The sequence below is a fragment of the Mya arenaria genome, chromosome 2 (assembly GCF_026914265.1).
Source record: "Mya arenaria isolate MELC-2E11 chromosome 2, ASM2691426v1".
Classification (NCBI taxonomy): domain Eukaryota; kingdom Metazoa; phylum Mollusca; class Bivalvia; order Myida; family Myidae; genus Mya; species Mya arenaria.
This window is the reverse complement of record NC_069123.1, coordinates 58,078,467-58,100,116: the sequence shown is the minus strand read 5'-3', so window position 1 is coordinate 58,100,116 and position 21,650 is coordinate 58,078,467. Positions and strand designations below refer to the sequence as shown.

The following is a 21,650-nucleotide window of genomic DNA, read 5'->3' as shown; positions in this document are numbered from 1 at the left end:
CAGCTTTAAAGCAGAATTTTCAAAATCTCCAACCAATTGCTAGTAATAAATCTACTTTGGTCAATGATTCAAGTCTATCTTGGTCCTGTTAAACATTGCTTTTTGCACATTTTTTTGTATTGATTGGAGTCCTGAATTGTTTGGTTCTTTGACAAACCTACAGCAGGCGTTTATCTCAAGTTTTGCTTGTTCAATGTTACAATTCATCTTTGTTCAATTCATAAACACTATATGTAAGTTTCATGGACACACTCATTGTCTTCGGTTTTCTAATAAGATTTGTGACATCTGTTTCAATTTACTTTATTTAAAAATATGACCACACAATAAAGAGTTCACCTTTAAAAGGGCACAATATAGGTTGATAGATTTTTTATTTTGATGCATTATGTTTAATTTGTTTGACTTGAACGATCAAAACAAAACAAGGAAATGACTAGATGTTTAAAACAAGAGAGCCATGATGGCCCTAAAACGCTCACCTAAGCAAAGGGCCACAACTCAGTGATAAAGCATTAATAAAAATGTTGCAATTTATTTACATATTTTAAAACATATGTTTACTGACGACGATGCTACCTGGAAAGTTTAACTGAATTTGGCCTAGTAGTTTCAGACATTTTTTTTAAGCAAAACAGTGTCGGCCATTTTGTTGTTGTTGTTGTTGATCAATCTCATTGCCTTGATGTAATTTTGTAGAGGGCCACCCAAGGAAGCTTCATGTAAAGTTTCATTGCATTTGGACGGGTAGTTTCAGAGGGGATGCTTTTTAAAGCAAAACATAGAGGTCGGATATTCTGTTGTTGTTGTTAATCAATCATGACCCTTTGTTGTATTTTTGTAGAGGGACACCCAAGGAAGCTTCCTGTGAAGTTTCATTGAATTTGGCCTGGTAGTTTCAGAGAAGATGTTTTTTAAGCAATTGTTGACGGACGGACTGACTGACGGAGCTCTGGCGAGCTAAAAATATATATTCCCCTTTATGAAGTGGTGTTTTGAAATAATAGCTATGAATGACCCTTCGTGGATTCAAATTTCCCTAGTGAAAACAACAAACACAAAATATTGCTAGTATTTCTTTACCCATTCACAAATCATGCGTTTTTTTTGCATCAACCAATTTTGTGCCCCTTTTAACAATGAAGGTGGTGAGCAATCTGCCCATTATATATAAATCATTCCAATAGTGAAATGGATTTACAAGCAGTTGCCATTTAATACAGGATTGAGGAAAAAACATAGAAAAAAACCTCTAATATTATAATGGAAGACGCATGGTCATATTTAAGTAAAAAGAGTGATGTGGGGTGGACACCACTGCTCCTTTGTCAATAAAAAACAACAACACAATTATTAAAGTCTAAATTCTGAGCCTGTTGTTATTTGTTATTATTTTCCACTATCCTGCAATTATCTTAAACCGTAATTGAAGGTAATGCCAAGTTAAATTCTGGCAATTTTTTTTTTTCCAACTATCAAGGGGAATAACTCTAATTATCAAAGTGTAGAGTTATAGGCATTATTTCACAAGTAATTTTGTTATTAGCAAATTTCATTTCTTTATCTTAAATGATTCTTTAGTTACCGGCAAGGTTTAACACAATGATGCCATCAATGACTACACCAAGGCTATGACAATACGGCCAGTTCTTTTCTTCAGACACAAAACGAGCTTATAATTGTACTTTAACTAACGAGTTGTTTTGTTGGTTTAAGTGTTCACAAAGTATAGAATATAAAAGGGGAAGTCAGATTGAGAAAAAAATCATAAAGAAAAAAAGATTTATTGTGTCCATTAATTAGGACTGCTTTAAAAAGATGAAGAATAGGCTTCAATCTACACCTCTCAATCTGCCCGAAACATATATCACTGCTTTCCAAGTATTAAGTATGGCAGGTCAAGTATGTGATTGTTGGTCTGTATTTGAGGACATGTGTTGTCGGCTCATGGTGATCGGGAGGCAGTAAAAATTGCAGAGAGCTGCCTTGACAGTCCTGCAATATGGGGCCATTTCACGCGTGGACGGATTAAACATCACAGTGGAATACTGATTACTCTGGCAGCCAACAATCAGTATCTGACCCTCTTGTGGGACTACTCCATAATGGTCAAAATGTGGCATGTTGCCAACAACAGTCGTTCTGCCACCCTCTTTAAATTCCATGATGTCTCCATGTCTGTAAAATATGTAAACTGTGTTCTCTATAACAGCTACACGACTGGCCGTTGAAGAGACAAGGGGCATTTCATCAAGGATGAAACAGTGCTTAGTAACAGTGTCAAAGCACTGTAGTTTTGTTGACAAAGTCCTGTCCATCATTTTTCCACCAAAAATATAAATTCTATTTCCTATTGCTGCTGTTGGCATGAAAGACACTGGTATGACAAGTCCACCAACAATTTTCCATTGGTTCAACTTTGGGTCATAACATTCTATGCTAGAGAGGGTTTGTGGTACGCGAGTGCTTCCCCCAATGGCATATATACAGCCGTTCACTTCCACCATAGAGTGTCCCCACCGCCCCTCCAGCATTGGGGTACAGTGCTGCCACCTGTTGTCACTGCTCTTGTACTTTAGCACAAGGTCTCCTCCATGGTAGCCACCAGACACATACACATCATCTCTGCACTTTGTTATACCAAAACAAGCCCCTGGCTCCTCTGGCAATGCAGCAAGAGAGTATTCAGCATCACGCCTAAAACTGAAACATTTTATCTCAGTAGCCTGAGGGTTGGGGTGTCGACTGCGGGTACCCACAATGCACATCATCTCTTCCTGCCTGTGATGACACTTCCGCGACATCTCAGACAGGTAGTTTGGAAGCTCGGATTCAGGATCATCAGACTCTGATGTGAGGTAGAGGAAGACATCTTTCAACATATCATTGCACTCCTCCGAGTCTAGGACAATGTCCTTCTTCCTGAGCTCCTTCACATACTTTACACAGATTAGAGGAAAGCGCACATTACGAAACAGTTTCCCGAGCTCCTGCCTTCTGTTGTTGGGGTCAAAGTCCACCCACTTCAACACAGCGTCACACACTGCCTCCTCCGAGGGAGTATTAAGATCATCATCATTTATAATTTCAATGAGATTATCAGCAGAAATCTGATGAAATTCATCAGAGATTAGAACTGCAGAGAAGAATTCAAGAATGTATGTCCAGCATTTTTTAGCAAGACTGAAACAGTTGAGACTAGATGCTAACCTCCAGATTCCAAGACAGTTTTCAGGACCTGAAAAAAAGAAGAAAATGATTATCTAACCATTGTTACTGCCACTGCCATCATACTTTTATGTGCTTATAAAGACAAGAGCACCATAAGATGAGGCCAAACCAACTTGGTTTAAATATTTGGTCAATGGGAATATCAGGATATTTATTTAGGCAAGAGTTATGGGCCTTGCTACATCTGTACACATGTTTTTTGTAACTGTTAGCACCAAATTTCTTGTGAATAGCTGAAATAATTATAGTAATGGGTAATGACCAAGATGATTTTTTTTTGCACAGAACTGTTGCTGATACAGCCAAAAGCACAAGCACTATGACATTCCCCAACTTATTTCTTTTTCTTAAGGCTAATAAAACTTATTAAGAGCTGGTATTTCACACCCAATTATCATACTAAGCCTAAAGTTTCCATACATCTTTTTATAGAGATATATATATGATGACCAACCTATTTGTTTTTTGAGAAAGCTCTCACATATATCTTCAAGTGATGGTATCTGAAGCATGACGGCAGCTTGCAGCAGGCTTTCCACATTGTCTCGTTGTACCACATTGTCCCCTGTGTACATGAACCGTAACACAGCCTCAAATATCCCAGCCTCCATACTGTGTATCTCCACACATCCGGCCAGACTCTCTTTCATCCCAGACCGAAACATTGCCTGAAATAATAATCTAGTTATAACTTGTTAAAATTAACCAATCAAGTACATGTTCTTAAACACTTTTACTCTCATCAAAACACTTAACTGAATATGTCACATGGATGCTTTAAACTGAATACTGGTACGGTATATATAAACGACAGAGACTAGTTTAAGCATAAATTATTGAATCAGAAAGTATTTTAAGGACATCACAGTCCTTCATACTCTAACCAATGGCAATATACCTCATAAAAAAGGGCTTTATTATCATCTCATTGAACAGGTACACAATGCACTCTACATGGTCATATAATACTACAAATTAAGAGTTAATTAAACTGTAGGTCCCTACCAATTTATAAGAATATTAAGATGCCATTATCAAATTTATGAAAATTTAAAGAATCTTAAAGGAGTTTTGCTAGACAGAATATAACAGTTTAAACAAGAACCTGGAAGTATTGCGAGAGAGAGGCGAGGATGATCCTGTGACAGCTGTATGTGCGTCCTGTGACCTTGACCTCAACATCAGAAAAGCTCCCATCCTGCCACACCTCCCTGACCCCTGTGGACAGGCACTGAAGGTACCGCTCAATAAACTTGTTCTCCATTTAACGACCTAACTTAATCCCACCTAAATGAAGAGTAACATATATATTGAACTAACCTAAGACAATACAATGACTTAATGAGTCATTAATGAGTCTTTTTCACCATTTCACCAGAAAATTGTAACCACGGCCCCCCCAGGGTCCAGGGAATAGCGGGACTTAGACTTTCTGTACAACCAACCCCCAGTAAAATCCCCGCTCCGAAAAGACAAACTGCTGGTAAAATCCTAGTCTAAAATCATAGACGTGTTATACGGGATTCTTCCAATCACTAACGTCTAAACGGGTTTGTGCAAAAACCGGGGATGTTTTGAAAAATATTGAAATTGTATTAAGTGAAGTATTTTATGGTTTATATTGATCATAAAGGTTTATACTCATATTTTACCATGTAAGTGCAAAGTTATTTTACACAAAACAAGCATTTAATGCATTAAAACACATTATATACCTTTCCAATAAAACGAAAGTTGACTGACACAGACAACAATTATGCCAAGCGGAACAACTCGACCCAATCGTAACCACCTCTGACAAGCTTCGAGATAGACCTCGTAAATACAAACGTAACAACTCGGCCATGGCCGAAATGTTCCGATTGTTTACAAATTGTGCCCTGAAGCCTTGCAGGTGCCCTTCATGTATATATCGCTATGTTTTGACAGCAAGAAATGAAAAATACACGTCAAACTCATAATTATTAGTAGGATATGACATTTTTATGTATGGAACTGATATAAAATAACATAATCTGGTAATATTTTTTGTTTTTGTGATATTTTTAGATGTTATGTTAAATGCTTAAACCCGGAATGCCGATCGGAATAACTACCCACTTTTGATACTAAACAATTTGTATGTGAAGGATTTGCTGTATCAAAAAACGTAAAAAAATCTGTTAACGTACAATTATTTGGACTAGTAAAATCCCGGCCAAAAGCCCCTACACCGGTGCAAAAACATAACTATCGCAGTCACTCAGCATTGCGAGGCCACCTGTAAGGTAAAAACACCACCCATTTCCCCTGGCATCCCCCCAGACCTGGTGTGGCCGTGGTTACAATTGACTGGTGCATAACTTGCACACTCAACAATAGTAGTGTGTAACCTTCTTAATTGTCCGGTCCCTAGACTTACCGAAATACGATTATTTACCGAAAGACGGATAAAATAATCGTATTTCGGTAAGTCTAGGTACCCTCAATTGTCTGTTTTTCATTTTTCGATATATTGTATTGATATTAAATACATCAACTATATATGTATATAAGGTTTTTAGGTCCGTGAAAACATTAAATAGTTTAAAATATATATACATTATGTGAATTATATTGAACTACCTTCATCGTTGAGTTCTTTGAGAGAAATAATATTATTATCCGTACTGTACAGTAATAAATACAGTAATCTTGGTAGATGCAGCGCTTATATGCTGTGCTCTATTTAAACTCTTCGATTCTAATCGATGCAAGTAATTCATTTTGTAATTGTATTAGAAATATAAAATAATGGAAGTAATGAAAAGATAAAAACCTGAGAATAAAACGCTATTTCATCATCTGATGACTAAATTTTATTTATATGACAAAAATGTAAAAAAAAAATCGTATTAACCAAATTTGCCTTCTTTTACTTTCGGTTTGGATTAGTGTCCTTCTCCGGAAAGACTGTTTTCTTCCTGGTCGTTATTCTTCATTATAAAGGTGAATAAGTTATATGCATTCTTAAGATTTTAATAACACAACAATTTAAAATGGTTATATGTGGCACATTCTTTGAAAATGTTTCCATACATTCATCAAGAGACATATTACCAGACAACAAATTAGTATTTATTTTGTTAAATAACTGAGAATTGTTTTGTAAATTCTCATAAAATATGTCCCTATGTCCTGTATTCCAAACCACTTTATTTTTATGCACAAATCTTTCATCAAACATAGCATTATGAATACGGTATTGGTACTAAACATCATTATAAAACGTGTGGTTCAAAACGTTTTTAGTAATAAGGCAATATAATTATTTTTAATGAATATATTTATAAACATCATTAACATCCTTTGAAATTTTCAATTGACAAAGGTGTTTTCGGAATTTACTTTAACACATTAACGGCTTTAACTAATCCATAAATTAGTTGTGAACAACCTAATACCAATCAGCATTTCATAGGCATGCTTCCTATCAAAAGTAGGCCGAAAAGGACTAGGCCGATTTGGACCAGACTGAAAAGGTAATTAGGCAGAGTTGACCCGACACCTCTGTAACCTTTAAAAACTTGTCTTAGTCTCTGTAATATTACAAGCTAGAACAAGTACAAAGAAAAGTGGCTAGATATATATATAGTTGGCGATTATCGTAAAATGAGTAGTGCTCAACCAAATACATTGGGAATCACTACAACAACGACGACTTAAGGCCAAGGTTTTTGAGATGTATCAAATAGTTCTCAGCTTATAGATATTCCGATTGAAACTTACATGGTCACGGCTTTCATTTGTCTACTGTGAGGTCACAGCATGAAATTCCTGGTCCAACACTCAAGGATCCTGATACATCAATCCTGTGTTTTTCCTAGCACCTTACAACAATGGAACTCACTCCCAGATACAGTTGTTGCAGCTAATATAGAGGGCTTTAAGTCCTTGCTGCACAATACCAGTGTTACAGTGATTTTAACTTTTAACTGTAAATTTCGAGTTTTACTTGCACAAGCTTCGCAAGAGACTACTCAATTTGAGGCATGGCCTTTATTTGGAAGAAAAAGAAAATGACGTCAGTGAATATGGGCTTGGAGCAGGCAAAGAATCTGAACCAAAATTATTTAGATATAATCAATATTTCTTGTGTTTTCTGTTAAGTTTCTAATACATATTGGAGCAGATCATTTAATGATAAGAAAATGTGTTTCTACTGGAAACTATGGCCCTGAAGTGCAGCAAATAGTAATTGGACCGTCTGTCTGCCCTCCGTCAGTCCCCAGGGCTTCTGATTAATAACTCTTAGGCCCAGGAACCTCAAACTTGGTAGGCAACAAATGATTTTTGATTTTGAAGTCAATGGGTCAAAGGTCAAGGTCGTCGTGACATTGATCTGATAACCTGTAAAGAAAGCTGCTAAAATATGTACTTATGAAATAGAGGTTAAGTGATTCTAGATGTCTGCAAGAAAGCTGCTTGTTTAATATGTATATTTTCACAGAAAAGCAGTTCCACTCACTATCCAGTTTCTCTATATTTCACAAATTTTTGTAATAGCTCATTAAAAACAAATGTGTTTCATATAAATTGCACCTGGAGGTGTTGTTTATGACCGTTTCAAATTTTAACATTAAACAAATATTTTAAGTGGTGTTTCTAAAAATTTACCAGTATGTAATTTTAAAGCACTGTTGCATAGAAAACTATACAGAAAGAGATTTTGAAATAAAATATACAAAAAGTTCTTGTTCCATTATCTATTCATATCGGCACTCACTTAGACCTGTTAAAAAGTTGGACTGTCAGAAATTCTGTTTGTTGTTCTAACATTTAACTAATAATGAATAAGTCCATCCTGTTACAAAGTTTGTTAGCATTATACACATGTATATAAGTTTAATGGCTAAAAAATTCCGATACATGCCTCTTTTAAACTTAAAACATTCAAGAAAACACCAAAAGGTGTGCATTTTGTCAACCTACCTATTTTTCTTGCAGTTTCTTTGAAAGAATAGATAAGTTTATATTCTCCTGAAATATTACGACAGAACGTCAAACTTTTGATATGTTGTAAAGAAAGTTTATATATTTTTTAATAGTCCTTGCAATAACAATTTACCTGTTTAAAAAAGATGTGCCAAGTGTGGAGCTTGTACTACTGACCCCCAAGATTATGAGCTAGAAGTGCTACTAAGTAAGCTATCTTGTCACTATGTTAAACTTTTCAAAATGTGCAATACTGAAACTATACCATGCCATTAAAACAATCAGGTTTTATAACAATGATTGATTACTGAATATCAATTAGGACCATTACCTTAAATGAATATTGACTGTTGAAGTTAGGCTTTTAAGAGTTTTAACTTTTGTTAAATAGAATAACATTATATACTTGACTGTAATTTTTATCATATCATTTTCTCCTGATTGCTTGCAGTGAGCGAAACATAGTTGTTCTGATAATGCGCATGTGTGTGTGCGTGCAACCATTCGTCCAGATTGAATTTGTCTGGGCTGTATCACTCACACAACCCAGGTCTATACCTCAAAGGTCAAGGTCATGGTTAGAGGTCATAGGTTGAAATGCTCCTTGTCCAGTCTATTACTTGACCATGCATTGTAGGATTTAAAAAAAACTTGCCATGAAGGTTCATGAGATGGCGTGTCATGCCAAAGACCTTGGTCTGTACCTCAAAGGTCAAAGTCATGCTTAGAGGTTAAATGTCAAAATGAGTACTGTTGATAGGACTGGTCTGGGTTGAACCTTATCTTTACAATGCTTTATAGGATTTTAAAAAAACTTGCCATGGCGGTTCACCATGCTGAGGCGTAGTGTTGCATGTACAACATATTGTTAGACTTCATGTTATTCTGTATTACAATTTTATGGAAGATCATTATGTTTTTGTCAAAGGCTCTTTCAACGGATTCGTCATGTTGCTATTAAGCATCTAGTTTTTATCTCTTTTTCAGATGAAGCTTTTGTCCATCATTGGTTTGCTGGTGCTCATTTTCCAGGTTGACTTGGCCGATCTTAACTACAGGCCCATTATAGGTACTTATAATGTTATTACTGTAACAGAGTCTTTGTCTTTTACTCCTACAATTAACCAAATCTCTAGAACAGCAAATTTCTTGAATCTATGCTTAGGATTTTAGGCAGGTTTTAAACAAGGCCGTGAGTAGCAAAAGATGGACATATTGCAAATGGATAAAGGGCGCATTGTTTCATGCAGTGAAGAATTTAGATACCTTGAATTTTACATGAAATGTTAGAAGCTGTGTTTTATTGAAGTAGGTTTAGGTTTAATGTGCCAAATGTATTGAGCACGTACATGTATATATTTATAATCATTGTAAAAGTTCCAATGAAAACAGAAGAAATATTTGATTATCTTAAGAATTTAATTCTCGGAAGGCAGAAGTGTAGCAATGCTGGTTTCCATGAGGGAAGAACAGTGCTACCATAAAATAAGCTCATTTCTAAAGGTAAAAATGACATGTGTCAGGAATTGTAATTGTATTTTTATTACAGTTGAGTACTGCTGCAATGGTGCTACCAAAGTTTTCGTTACCAACATAATTTAAATGATTTTAAAAAGAAAGTTACTTTAAGTATCAAATTATTGTATGATATTAGATAAAAGTGTTTATTTACTGTCGATGAACAGTAAAATTCAATCAAATCTGAGACTTTTATTTGCATACTTTGGATGTATTTTGTCCTTTCGAAAGATGACCTCTCTATCAAAAGGTTTTCTTCTCATGAATGTGGCATGTTTAAACATGTATAAATCCATGTACTTCCATTTAGGAATGGGTTTGTGTACCATTGATATTGCAATGTTTCTTTCCTAAACCTGCATTGAAGATTGAGAACTGATAAAAAATAAAGCTTCTCTTATTTGATCATTATACCCCCCAAAACAAAGTTTGGGTGGGGGTATACTGGAATCGGGTTGTCCGTCTGTCCGTCTGTCTGTCCGTCTGTCCGTCCGTTTTTTTTGTCCGGGATTCATCTTTGTCGTTATTGAACAAATCTTTTTCAAACTTTCAAATATTAATGACCATGATGTAAACCTGTGCCTCCGTGGATTTGGTCAGAGTCGCATGATCCTGAGTGGAGTTGTGGCCCCTTAATGAGTTAAATTGGGCAAAATTAGCTTTGTCCAGGATTCTTCTTTGAAGCTATTGAGCAAATCTTTTTCAAACTTTCAAATATTAATGGCCATGATGTAAACCTTTGCCTCCATGAATTTGGTGGGAGTCACATGATCCTGAGTGGAGTTGTGGCCCCTTAATGAGTTAAATTGGGTAAAATTAGTTTTGTTCGTCCTACTCCTTCGTCATTTTTGAATGAATCTTTTTCAAACTTTTAGCCATGGTGAGAACATTTGCCCCTGTGATTGTGGTTGGAATCACATGATCATGTTTCCAATTATGGCCCCTGAATAAGTTAAAATAGGCAAAAATTATACAGCTTTGTCTAGCCTAATCCTTGGTCATTTTTTCTCATTTTTTCTATAAATCTTTTTCAAACTTTCAGATGTCAATGACCATGATATGAACTGTTGAATATGTGATTTGGTGCACCTGTATTAATCAGAATGTTTGCATGGCCTTAAAAAGACCTTTAATTGATTTTGTCCTTAAAAAGACCATCAAAAGTCCTGAAGTTAGGTGCATACAGGCCTTAAATTTGTTACAATATTCGCTTTGGTGGCCTACTCCTTTGTCATTTTTCAATATATTTTTCTCAAACTTTCAGCTATCCATGACCATGATGTGACCCTTTGTATATGTGATTTTGTGCACCTGTATTATTTCCTTGGTACTCATGTGTGGGGGGGAGGTGGTGGGGGTGGGTAAACAGAAATTGGGTTGGCAGACTGTCAAATTCACCCGTCCACCTTCATTTTGGAATATCCTGTCAGGAGTCATGACCCCTTTATGGTGAAAATGAGAGAAACAGGTTTGTTATCTCCCCTGAGGTGGGTGGGAGTGGGGTAATATTCGCTTTGGTGGCCTACTCCTTTGTCATTTTTCATCATGACCCCTTTATGGTGAAAATGAGAGAAACAGGTTTGTTATCTCCCCTGAAGTGGGTGGGAGTGGGGTAATATTCGCTTTGGTGGCCTACTCCTTTGTCATTTTTCAATGTAATAGGTATTCTAAATAAACTAAATAAATGTATTGCCTTGTGCTTTCTAATGATACCATAACTAAGGCCAGGGCAAACAACCTAGACAGGGAAGGGTTGGGGGGTATTCGTTAGCCTTTGGCTTACAGTTCTAGTTGTTTACAGCTTTAACCATTATGTTTTGCATTATTTTTTTTAGAATCATCAGGTGATGCTCTTATTCAATAAGTTGATGCTTAATTGATTTAAAGCAAACCCCCACAAGACAATGTTTGGGGGTATATAGTAAGGACTAGCTATTTTTTCTGTCAGTCTGTTAGTTTTGTCCGAAAGATAACTTATGGGCCCCTTTTCAACTTAAGGATTTACCAAAAACGTGTTGTCAGTGCATTAACTCATGACAGTTTTGAATATTTTTTGGTACACATGTTTAACACCATAAAGTACAGATTTGGTCAATTACTAATTTTAATGTTGTTTTAAAGTTTGCAAAAAATCATTGTTCAGATGACATGGTTTAACACTATTTGTATTGATTATTGGTCAATTTCAACTTTAATAACAATCCACCTATGTTTGACAGAGTTATGGCCCCTTTTTAAAAAAACCAATGTTTACCATTCCTTTTTCCAGGAGGTTGTTTGCAGTATAGGTCACGCGTGTGACTGCTCTAGTTATGCGTAGCATCATTTGGCTGGTAGTTTGAGGGCCTTGAAAAAGGAAAAAACATAATAAAAATATAGCAAAGAAAATTGCAAAAAAAAAAAAAAATTGTCACAGCTCCAGATAAGCAGTGTATTTGCCTAATTACACAAATTAAAAAACAGAAAACGCCATTATGATTTCCCAAGCATTTAAAAACGCAAAAATGATGGTTTACAAACTTGTTTAAAGGACATAGCGTTGGTCTTCTTCATACTTTTTGAATTGTGTTGCAGGTGTGTTGGCCCAAGAAAGCTCCCAGTCGAGTGTGAAGTATGGGGATACTTTCATCCCAGCTGACTACTTCCAGTACATAGAGATGGGTGGTGCGCGAGGGGTTCCAGTCTTGTAAGTGGCCTAAAAACACTTTTTGTAGGCCACCTATTATTATGATTATTATTATTATTTTTATTATCAATGACTTTTGTTAAATGGAGTTTATATTGCCTCATGTTTTTAAGTGAGTCTTACATATGTTTTTAAGAGAGTCTTACATAGTATAGGTAATTTGCCCATGAATTGTTGTATATTTGAGTAAGGAAGCCCTATGTTCGTCATTAAGCAACTTTATATTTAAAGCACAAGAAAGACCATTGATGCAAAGCATCAAAGGGCGCCGTTTAATAGTAAATGCATTTGTTATATGTTGAAAAATAAGGAATAGTCAAGGCCAACAAGCATATTATGGTGCATCGAACTGCATCCATGTAATTCTCAAAATATTTGTAGTATTCTGCTTAACAACATAAGCTAAAGCAATAAAGTTGAAGTTAGAGTTTCAAGTTGAAAATTTCTTTAGGGGTGGTACATTAATTAACATGCCAGGATTAGGGTGCTTGTGCACTGTATTATTTTTGTCATTGCCACCTATACATGTACAACTTTTAATACAATACCATAAGTAGTTTTAAAGAAATGCTCTGGTCAGAAAAAAGCAGCAAAGGGCAAAAAATCTGTGATTAGCTGAAATACAGCTATAGATATTGTGCACTGCACTTCCTCTCATTGCGCTTTACCATTGAATGATGTTAAATGAAATTCCAAACAGTATGATTATTATCGAAATACACAAGATAGTTATCGAAATATGCCTTATATACAATTTTTTGTTTGTTTTTTACTTCAATATATGTTATAAATACTTTACCAACCTCAATTTTTCGACTCCAATTTTGACATTTTTCCGATGCGTCCTATCTTATATATTAAGGGTTTTTACCCGTTTTCTCAATTATTTTTTTTGTCTGCGTCCTATCTATGCTAGCGTCCTATACATGATATAATACGGTAGTTTTCTAGTTATGCTCCAGACAGGAAATGGTTCAAAGGGAATAACTCCGTGCAATTCGCTTAAATAGAGTTTTTGTTTCTTTGTACACTGCAGTACTTATCATGGTGGGGGGGGGGGGGGGGGGCACGTCACCATGCTGGAATGACAACTTGAAGGGAAGAATAAGTTTTTTCTTTAAATATTGGGGATTTATCATGAAGGGGTGATGATATGAAATAACAATTTACCAATTTTTGAAGTTCTTTAATAAACATTTTAATAATTTCGTCTAAAAGTTGCAAACATAAATAGTAACAATATATATAACAGGAAATCTATATGAAAACAATAATCTTCAAAAGCCATTATTATTTAAACTGAATCATAAAAGCGTAAGATTTAGGAAGTTCCCGAGAAAACATCTATCACATTACTTACTCGACCAATCGTTTTGTGCGCACTGTGTAGTGTTCTAAAAATATAACAACTCGGGGGCAATCGTAATGAAATTTTACTAATGTCACTTTCAACACATAAACAAATAAAGTTAGGTGAACGTTTTATTCCGAAATCGATTAAATTAAAGAAAACAGCTTACCTCATGGTTTATCAATGCAGTAAACATAACAAAACAAAATAAAACATAAGTATTCCCATTCACATAATTACCGGTCCATACATTTTACATTTCTGGCACATGATTACAGGTAACCAATCAGAAAACGAATACGAAACAGGAACAGTTATTAAACTTATTTGTCGTTCTTCCAAAATAATATTTTGAAGATAAATTGAAGACAATCTATTCAACCATAAATACCATTTTTAACACCCATGCAATCGCCATCTATTTGCATTTTTTAATCATAATAAAATAACAATAAAACCCAACTGTCAATCAAATTAAAAACCGCTCCCACCACTAACTAAAATAAATTCCCATTCCATAATAGGCGCGCACTTCAGTGCGGCGCCAATAACAAAACATGGTGGTAGGGGTTTTGATTACGTTGTCAGTCATCCCAGAAAATCAGAGTTCTGCTCATTTAGAATGAAAAACAGATGACTTATTTCTGTTTTTGCTATAATAATCATACAAATTATTCCACTTTCAACACAGTTTGACTCTTTTTACATTTTAATTGATATTTATTTGGTTTGACAATGATGTGTGCTCCTCACATCCTCATCTGCAAATGTCTAGAAGCATAACAGTAGAGACATGGTCTTTCTGGCATATTAAACATATTTGGCTGATTGTTAAGAACATACTTAAAGTTTACAACATGATAAACCACACCATTGTTAACCTTTAGTATGAAATGTTTGATGAATGAATATAAGTGTTAACAGCTGAAAAAGCTGTCTTAAATTTTGTTAGAAATATAGCAAGCAGATCACAAATATCTCCATTAAACTTTCAGAGCAATAACGATTTGAAAGTAAGCAACAATAATGTTAAAAAATATTCTGAATAAGCTTCATATATTCATGTACTTGTACTATTTGTGTATTTCTCATTCCAGTGTTGACAGAGAGATTGAGTACTATGAACACCTTATGAACAGTATCAATGGGTGGGTTTTGTTCATAATTGCTTTATTGAGAGGGCTTAATAACTTTTGCACCAATCTTATTGTTTCCTATTTTTCATAATAAATTATGTCATTTAATATATGACTATCTTACTTCTAGTTGTTTATCTCTGTGAGACTTCTGTATATGTATAGTTGAGCTTATGAATGTTTCCAGAGTGCTGTTTCCAGGCGGCGGTGTCAGCCTGACTACGTCCAAGATGGCAAGAGCAGCCAGGATCATATACAAACTAGCCATACAGGTAGAGTTGGCCCAATCTTATTCTTTCCAAAATTTTGTTTGTATTATATTACCAGTGCTTTGTAAGTAAAGTTTATATGCAGTACTAGTACTTTATTTATTTCAAAATAATTTGATTATGATTCTCCAAAATTCCAATGCACATTTGTACTTTGAATTTTAGCGTTATAAGCTAAAAACAGTTACTGAAAATTTGGTGTTATGGAAATGCTGATTATGTTTTTTAGGACCCTTCTTCTGTGATAATGAATATTAACATGTACTGATATATTGTAACTTACTCTTTAAAACTTGATGAATGACATCACAAAACTTGTTATGTGTTTCAAATTTATATATGCATGCATGATATTCCCCTACAGGCAAATAATGCTGGTCGTTACTTTCCGTTGTGGGGCACCTGCATGGGATTCCAGTTGCTGACAGTTCTGACTGCTGGCCAGAATCTGATGACCAACGCCTCAGTCTGGGATAAGGCACTGCCCCTTAACTTTGTGAACGGTATTAATGCACACTGTTCTAATTTTCAATTAATAATTTTAAGTAAAAAATATCTTGTCTAGTTGTCTTGTTGCATTATTTCTTTTAAAATGGGTCGGAATATCCTTAATAAAAAAAAGAAGATAAAATTCATATTTTGTAAGCGCAAAATTCAGCACAGTCTTTGAGAGCTTAAGCGAGATGTTCTAGAAGAATGGGCAACTTTGACAAGTGCTTTATGAGCTTTGCAATTACGTAACTATTTTGCAAATATGCTACATAATGTTCACTGACGAAAGGGGGAAGGCCACAACAGAAACTGACACACAAGTTTATTGTAAAATATGCTTACTTCATGGAAAAAATGTTCAGTTTTGTTTCAAATTCAGTTTAACTTGTTAACATTTTTTTTTGGTGGGTACCACAATCTATTGCTGTTATCTTCTTTTAATTTCTATTATATTTTATGAATTCTCCTTTCTACTTGTGAAACTGACATGATACTTATCTGGATCCTACTCCCAGTACTTACACAACAATTATGAATTTTCAACCACTTTTTGAAATCAATAAAACCCTAATTGACATATTAGAACTAAGTTTATTTATGCCTTCAATTGACAGTAGTTTTAATATAGTTTGTAACATGAAGGATATCGTAATGAGACTTGATACAGTTTTAATTCGGTTTCTTTATTTTAAAACTTTTATTTCACAAATTCAAATTTGATTTTAGTGGTAATTTAGACTGATTTTTAAAGAACAAAGACATAATGTTGTCTTAAGCTTGGTGTCATTTTGTGGATAATTGTGCCAGTTTTTGATAACTTAAAGTCTGTAACATCAAATATATACTTGATTGTCAATAAACTTGTGTAGAACAAGTACTATTTTATGTGCAGGTTACAAGAGCAGTCGTCTGTATGGCAGCCTGCCAGCTGATGTGTACAACTACCTGTCCACCCTCAATGTCACAGAGAATTTCCATAACTACGGCATCACTCCAGAGGTAATTCTTACTTGCCTGCTGAATAATGGAATACACAAAAATAGAATTCGCATGAAGAAGCTACTTCTTTCAGTTTACATGTGATTCTACATGAATGTAGGCTTCTAAATAAAAATTTAAAATGTGTAATTGAAGTAGAACCTCTTTTTACCTTTATTTTTTCAACATTTATTAATTAAGTGTAGTAGTATTACTGAAGCATAATGCATATAAATGTCATTTTTCATTCGCTTTTCAGACAATGAGTTTAAACAAAAACCTGAAGAACTTCTACAACGTCCTCTCCACCAATGTTGATATTTATGGCAAAATATTTGTCTCATCATTTGAAGGTAAGATGGTTTAACCAGTAATTGAAGAAGTTACTTTCCTAGGTTTACAAACTGTTTCACCATCATAAGCTTAACAGGTGATGTTGAGGTTGAAATTTTCTATAAAGTATACTGTATGATCAAATTAGCATTACTCCTATCAACCACTATCCCTCATTTATACTGTACCATGTCTATGGCAGATCATACATTATGATCAGATGGGCAATACTCCAATGCACTACCATCCTGCACATATACTGTACCATGTCTATGGAAAATTATACATTATATCACAGCTACCATGTCAATCTTACAGGGAAGCAGTACCCATTTTATGGTGTTCAGTTTCATCCGGAGAAGGTCAGCTTTCTATGGAACATGCATTACCATATCAACCATGGGCCAGAGGCTGTCAGGGTCGGGGAATACTTTGCCAACTTTCTTGTTGGAGAAGGTAGGTTGTATTGTATTTTATTGTTCTATTGAGCTATTTTTTTAACAAAAAGTAAAAATAGAATTTTCACATTTTGGTTTGAAATTGATATTTTTATATTTTCAATTTCTAAGTTTATATTTCAAACTGAAGTATTTTACAAGTTAGCAATCTTAACTACCGGTAAGTATGCAAGAAGTTTTTTTTGGTCTGACAGCACAGTTGCTGATTTTTAATGAGTTATTGCTTTTGCCTATATTGTTGATGTTAAATTATTAATTAAACAAAGCTACATACTTTAAGGTACTATATCAGCAGTTGTTGTATTTCCAGCTCGAAAAAGCACCAACCATTTCACCAATCAAACCGAGGAAATAGCCTCAATGATTGCCAACTATAAACCCCGGTTCTTCAAGGATGCTACGTTCGAACTAGAGTACTTCTTTAACTTAACACAAAGTTAGAGCTGAATTTAATTGTGAATATTTTAAAACAATCAGACCTTAACAATTGCATATACCTATCATGTGATTAGACACATATTTGGAAAACTTTAAAAGTTGTCTGCTTTACCAAATGTGCGCCAATCATCACCAAACTTGAATGCCATTTTTATGGGCAAAATATCTCAGACAAGTTTGATAACTAGCCAGAAAGTCCCACTTATACATAGTAGTATGTTGAATTTTATTGTTCTGAATTGGAAGGGTTTTTTTATCTGTGGAGGTAAAATTCAGGAAGGCAAATTGTTTTCGTTATTTTTGTGTGCTGAAATGAATTGCTAATATTTGTTACACCATTTAGCATTGGTTAATTGTGGAAAAGGGATGTCATTTGGAAGGTATCTAGTTAAACTGATTTATTAAAAAAGCATACTGTAGTGTTAGTTACGTTGTAAAGGTAACTCGTATGTATAACACATCAATCAAAACATTTGTGTGTACATAATAAGATTATGAAAACTGATTATTTATATGCTTGTCTGTATAAAAAGTTCCAGCATTACAAATGGGAACAGATATGAAACACCATGCATGTGTCTATGATATTCTGTTTAAAACTTCTGGTATATAGTCTGTGATATGTGTCTATTTAAGCCGAAACTATTATTTATTCCCACCTCTTAAGCTATGCATTGGAAGATATATTGTGTTTTAGTGTATATGCCAATCCATCTGTTATGCTCTTGTGTCCGCTTATGCACCAGTCATTTGTAACCACGGCCCCCCTACTTTCAGGGATATAACGGGGATAGCTGAGGAAATGTGCCATGTTTTTACCTCCTAGGTGACCCTGCAGTGCCAGGTGAATGCTGTGGTTTTGTCTTCATGCCCAAAATAGTGGGGAATGGGCATTACCTAGGGTCCCTGGGGTGAGGGGGCATTTTGCGGGGATTTTGCCAGCATTTCGTCCCCACAGGCAGGGGATTTTACCTGGGCTTGGCTGGACTGAAAGTCAAGTCTCCACTATTCCCCGGATCTGGGGGGTGGGGGGGGGGGCATGGTTACAATTGACTGGTGCATTAGTATAGGTCAAGGTCAAAGGTTCAAGCCATAGATTTATTGTTTTCTCTATAGTATCTTTTCTACACCTTGAAGGAATGTCATGAAGCTAGTGTCAAATGTTACCAATATGGAGATGACATGCATAACCCTTATTACCGATGTGCAAGCTGTAAAGGTCATGACACCAGATGGTCCAAAAATCTGCAAAAATACAGTATTTCCTCCAAACAAACCTAGAATTGTAAATGCGAGCTACTAGAAGACCGATAATACATCACTTTACATGGTTTAAAATAATAAATGTTGCTGTCTCATCTGTTACCCTGTTTAGAATTGCGCATAATGGTTTCCCGGTTTGAATAATATCTGTTTATGAATTCAGATGAATATATACAGACGCTATTTTTAAAAGTACTGGGATTTACATGGTTGACAACTCATGTAAATTTCAAATTGGAAAAATGCACAAAAATTGCGCAAAATTTATGTGTCGTATGTGATGTGATACATACATGTGATTCAATGCGTTGTACACATCTAGGGCAATTTTATCTAATTTTTTCACAATTTTCTATTTTTCTTGCAATTGTATTATCTGGGGTCTAGCCCCTTTAAGGTCAAGGTCACAGTACAAGGCCACAATTTCAAGCCATAGGCTTTTTGTTCTCTCAGTATCTGTAACCCTTGGAAGGATTTTAATGAAACACAGTGAAAATCTTTACTACAGCGAGACAATATGCAGAGCCCACATTACTGGCATCTTGCTCAAAGTAAAGGTCACATGTTAAGGTCAAAGGTTCTATTCATAGATTTCATGTCTGCTCCATTACTTCTAAGCCCCTTCAGGATTTTCATGCAACAATAGTGTTAACCACATTCACACGGCTTAAAGAAACCTGCACTGCAAACACGACTGTTCAAGTTAATAGATCAACATCATTCAGGTTTGAAGTGTTGATTACATGTTAACGCCATATCTCCTTAACCCCTTAATGGATTTTCATTAAACTTGTTTATGGTTTGTTTTTATATTCCAAGTCAGACTTTGCTGACTACCTCGAGAATATGACTTCCAAGAAAATAGGGTACTTCAGCAAACCATGAATCCAAAACAACCCTTGAGCTGTGATTGTATATAATGGTAATTTTTAGCAATGATGAAATATTTATGCACATGAAAATAGGTTTGTATTTTATTTTTTAAGCAATCTCATTCACAATATTATATTTTCTTGTATACTCTCTTCACTTGAAAATAGTATTGCATTGTTATTTATGCTTATGTATTTAACTGTGATGAATTTGATAATAAAATACTGAATTAGAATTCTCTTAAAAGTAATACTGATATGGTTATTTGTGTTTTTATACATCCATTAAAATATCTCTGTTGTAGACCCATATTGGTCTTTAGCTCAGGTCAAGGTCATCAGGTTAACACAATCGTAGTCTTTTTCAAAACAGGCGTCCATAAGAAACATATGCTCCCAAATGCCGCATTTGACACAAAAACAAGGGCCATTATATTGTCCATTCTGCATAAATGTGCAACAACATTTTTTTAGTTTTGGAGTGCTGATCTTCACAAGTTGAAATGCCAGTTTTTGCTATTCAAGGGCCATAACTATGGTTTACTAAATGCAGCTAGGAACAAAACACCAGGTGCACAACTTCATTAGCTATATAGCATTCCTCCAAGGTTTCTTGACTCTAGGTGAATTAATTTTTGAGTATTGACTGTCACAAGTCCAGAAATACCATTTTTCAAGGACCATAATTCTGGTTTAATGAAGTGCAGTGGGAAACAAAACCCCAGATGCACAACTTCATCATCTCAACAACACTCCCTTAAGGTTTCCAGACTCTAGGTCAAATAGATTTGGAGTTTTGAATGAAACAAGTTCGCACAGACGGAAGTAAGTATAAGGGCAAATCTAATGCCGCCCCTCCTCCCCGTAAGTGGAGGCATAGAAATTATTATTGATAAAAATGTTTTGCTTGAAAGTTGCAAGAAATTGACTATTGTTGTATTGTTTTAAACATAAATATTGGTTACAACTTCAAGGACTGACATAGGGCATGGTATTTGTTCTCCAAAAAGGGTACTAATTTAATGCACCCTTGTTTGCATTTCCTATTAAGGGCACCCTGACTCATCTGACAAGTAATCTTCTATAAGCTTACCCTGGTATCTGTTAGTAATGTATATGACTTCTAAACTGGATATCCAAGGGAAAATATGATTGATTTAAGCCAAGTTTACATCATGAATGCAACCTAGTACATGTGTGCTGCGATTTTAACACCACCTAGTATATGTGTGCTTTTATTTATCCAAAACCTAGTTGATGTGTGCTGCAATTTGAACACAACCTAGTACATGTGCGCTGCGATTTGACCACAGAATATGTGTGCTGCAATGTGAACACCACATAGTATATGGGTGATGCAATTTGACATCACCTAGTATATGTGTGCTGCGATTAGTATGTGTACTGCAATTTGAACACCACCTAGTATGTGTGCTCCATTTGAACATGACCTTGTGTAGGCTGTGATTTGAACACAACCTAGTATATGTGTGCTGCAATTTGAACATGACCTTGTGTAGGCTGCGATTTGAACATCACCTATTTTTTGTGCTGCAATTGAACACAACCTAGTATATGTGCTGCGATTAGTATGTGTGTACAGCAATTCGAACACCACCTAATATGTGTGCTGCTATGTGAAAACCACAAAGTATATGTGTGCTGCAATGTG

The 21,650-nt window shown here is 35.2% G+C and overlaps 2 protein-coding genes across 3 annotated transcripts; one reads left to right on the top strand and one right to left on the bottom strand.

Moving 5' to 3' along the window:
* Nucleotides 1–1,768: 1,768 nt before the first annotated feature.
* On the bottom strand, nt 1,769–6,045 carry LOC128221443 (kelch-like protein 25). Of its 2 annotated transcripts, none has more exons than XM_052930061.1 (4): nt 6,029–6,045; nt 4,337–4,518; nt 3,686–3,899; nt 1,769–3,238 (listed from the first exon to the last, which is right to left on the bottom strand). In XM_052930061.1, the coding sequence occupies exons 2-4, from the start codon at nt 4,493–4,495 to the stop codon at nt 1,899–1,901; spliced, it is 1,713 nt and encodes a 570-aa protein (XP_052786021.1). In that variant the 5' UTR covers nt 4,496–4,518; nt 6,029–6,045; the 3' UTR covers nt 1,769–1,898. The 2 variants fall into 2 exon arrangements, with proteins under 2 accessions (XP_052786021.1, XP_052786013.1); XM_052930053.1 differs by lacking the exon at nt 6,029–6,045 and adding an exon at nt 5,836–5,996.
* Nucleotides 6,046–6,124: 79 nt separating this feature from the next.
* On the top strand, nt 6,125–20,235 carry LOC128221461 (gamma-glutamyl hydrolase-like). Its single transcript, XM_052930070.1, has 10 exons — nt 6,125–6,198; nt 9,172–9,253; nt 12,277–12,388; nt 14,837–14,887; nt 15,063–15,147; nt 15,509–15,647; nt 16,529–16,635; nt 16,874–16,967; nt 17,266–17,403; nt 17,716–20,235. The coding sequence occupies exons 2-10, from the start codon at nt 9,172–9,174 to the stop codon at nt 17,844–17,846; spliced, it is 939 nt and encodes a 312-aa protein (XP_052786030.1). The 5' UTR covers nt 6,125–6,198; the 3' UTR covers nt 17,847–20,235.
* Nucleotides 20,236–21,650: the final 1,415 nt, after the last annotated feature.

Bases quoted from the DNA above. Each gene is read 5' to 3' on its own strand.
- LOC128221443 (XM_052930061.1), bottom strand. From the start codon at position 4,495: ATGGAGAACAAGTTTATTGAGCGGTACCTTCAGTGCCTGTCCACAGGG. The intron at 3,900-4,336 runs GTTCTTGTTTAA...TTATTATTTCAG, and splicing joins CTCTCTCGCAATACTTCCAG to GCAATGTTTCGGTCTGGGAT. The intron at 3,239-3,685 runs GTTGGTCATCAT...TCTTTTTTTCAG, and splicing joins CTTTCTCAAAAAACAAATAG to GTCCTGAAAACTGTCTTGGA.
- LOC128221461 (XM_052930070.1), top strand. From the start codon at position 9,172: ATGAAGCTTTTGTCCATCATTGGTTTGCTGGTGCTCATTTTCCAGGTT. The intron at 14,888-15,062 runs GTGGGTTTTGTT...GAATGTTTCCAG, and splicing joins CTTATGAACAGTATCAATGG to AGTGCTGTTTCCAGGCGGCG. The intron at 17,404-17,715 runs GTAGGTTGTATT...TTGTATTTCCAG, and splicing joins CAACTTTCTTGTTGGAGAAG to CTCGAAAAAGCACCAACCAT.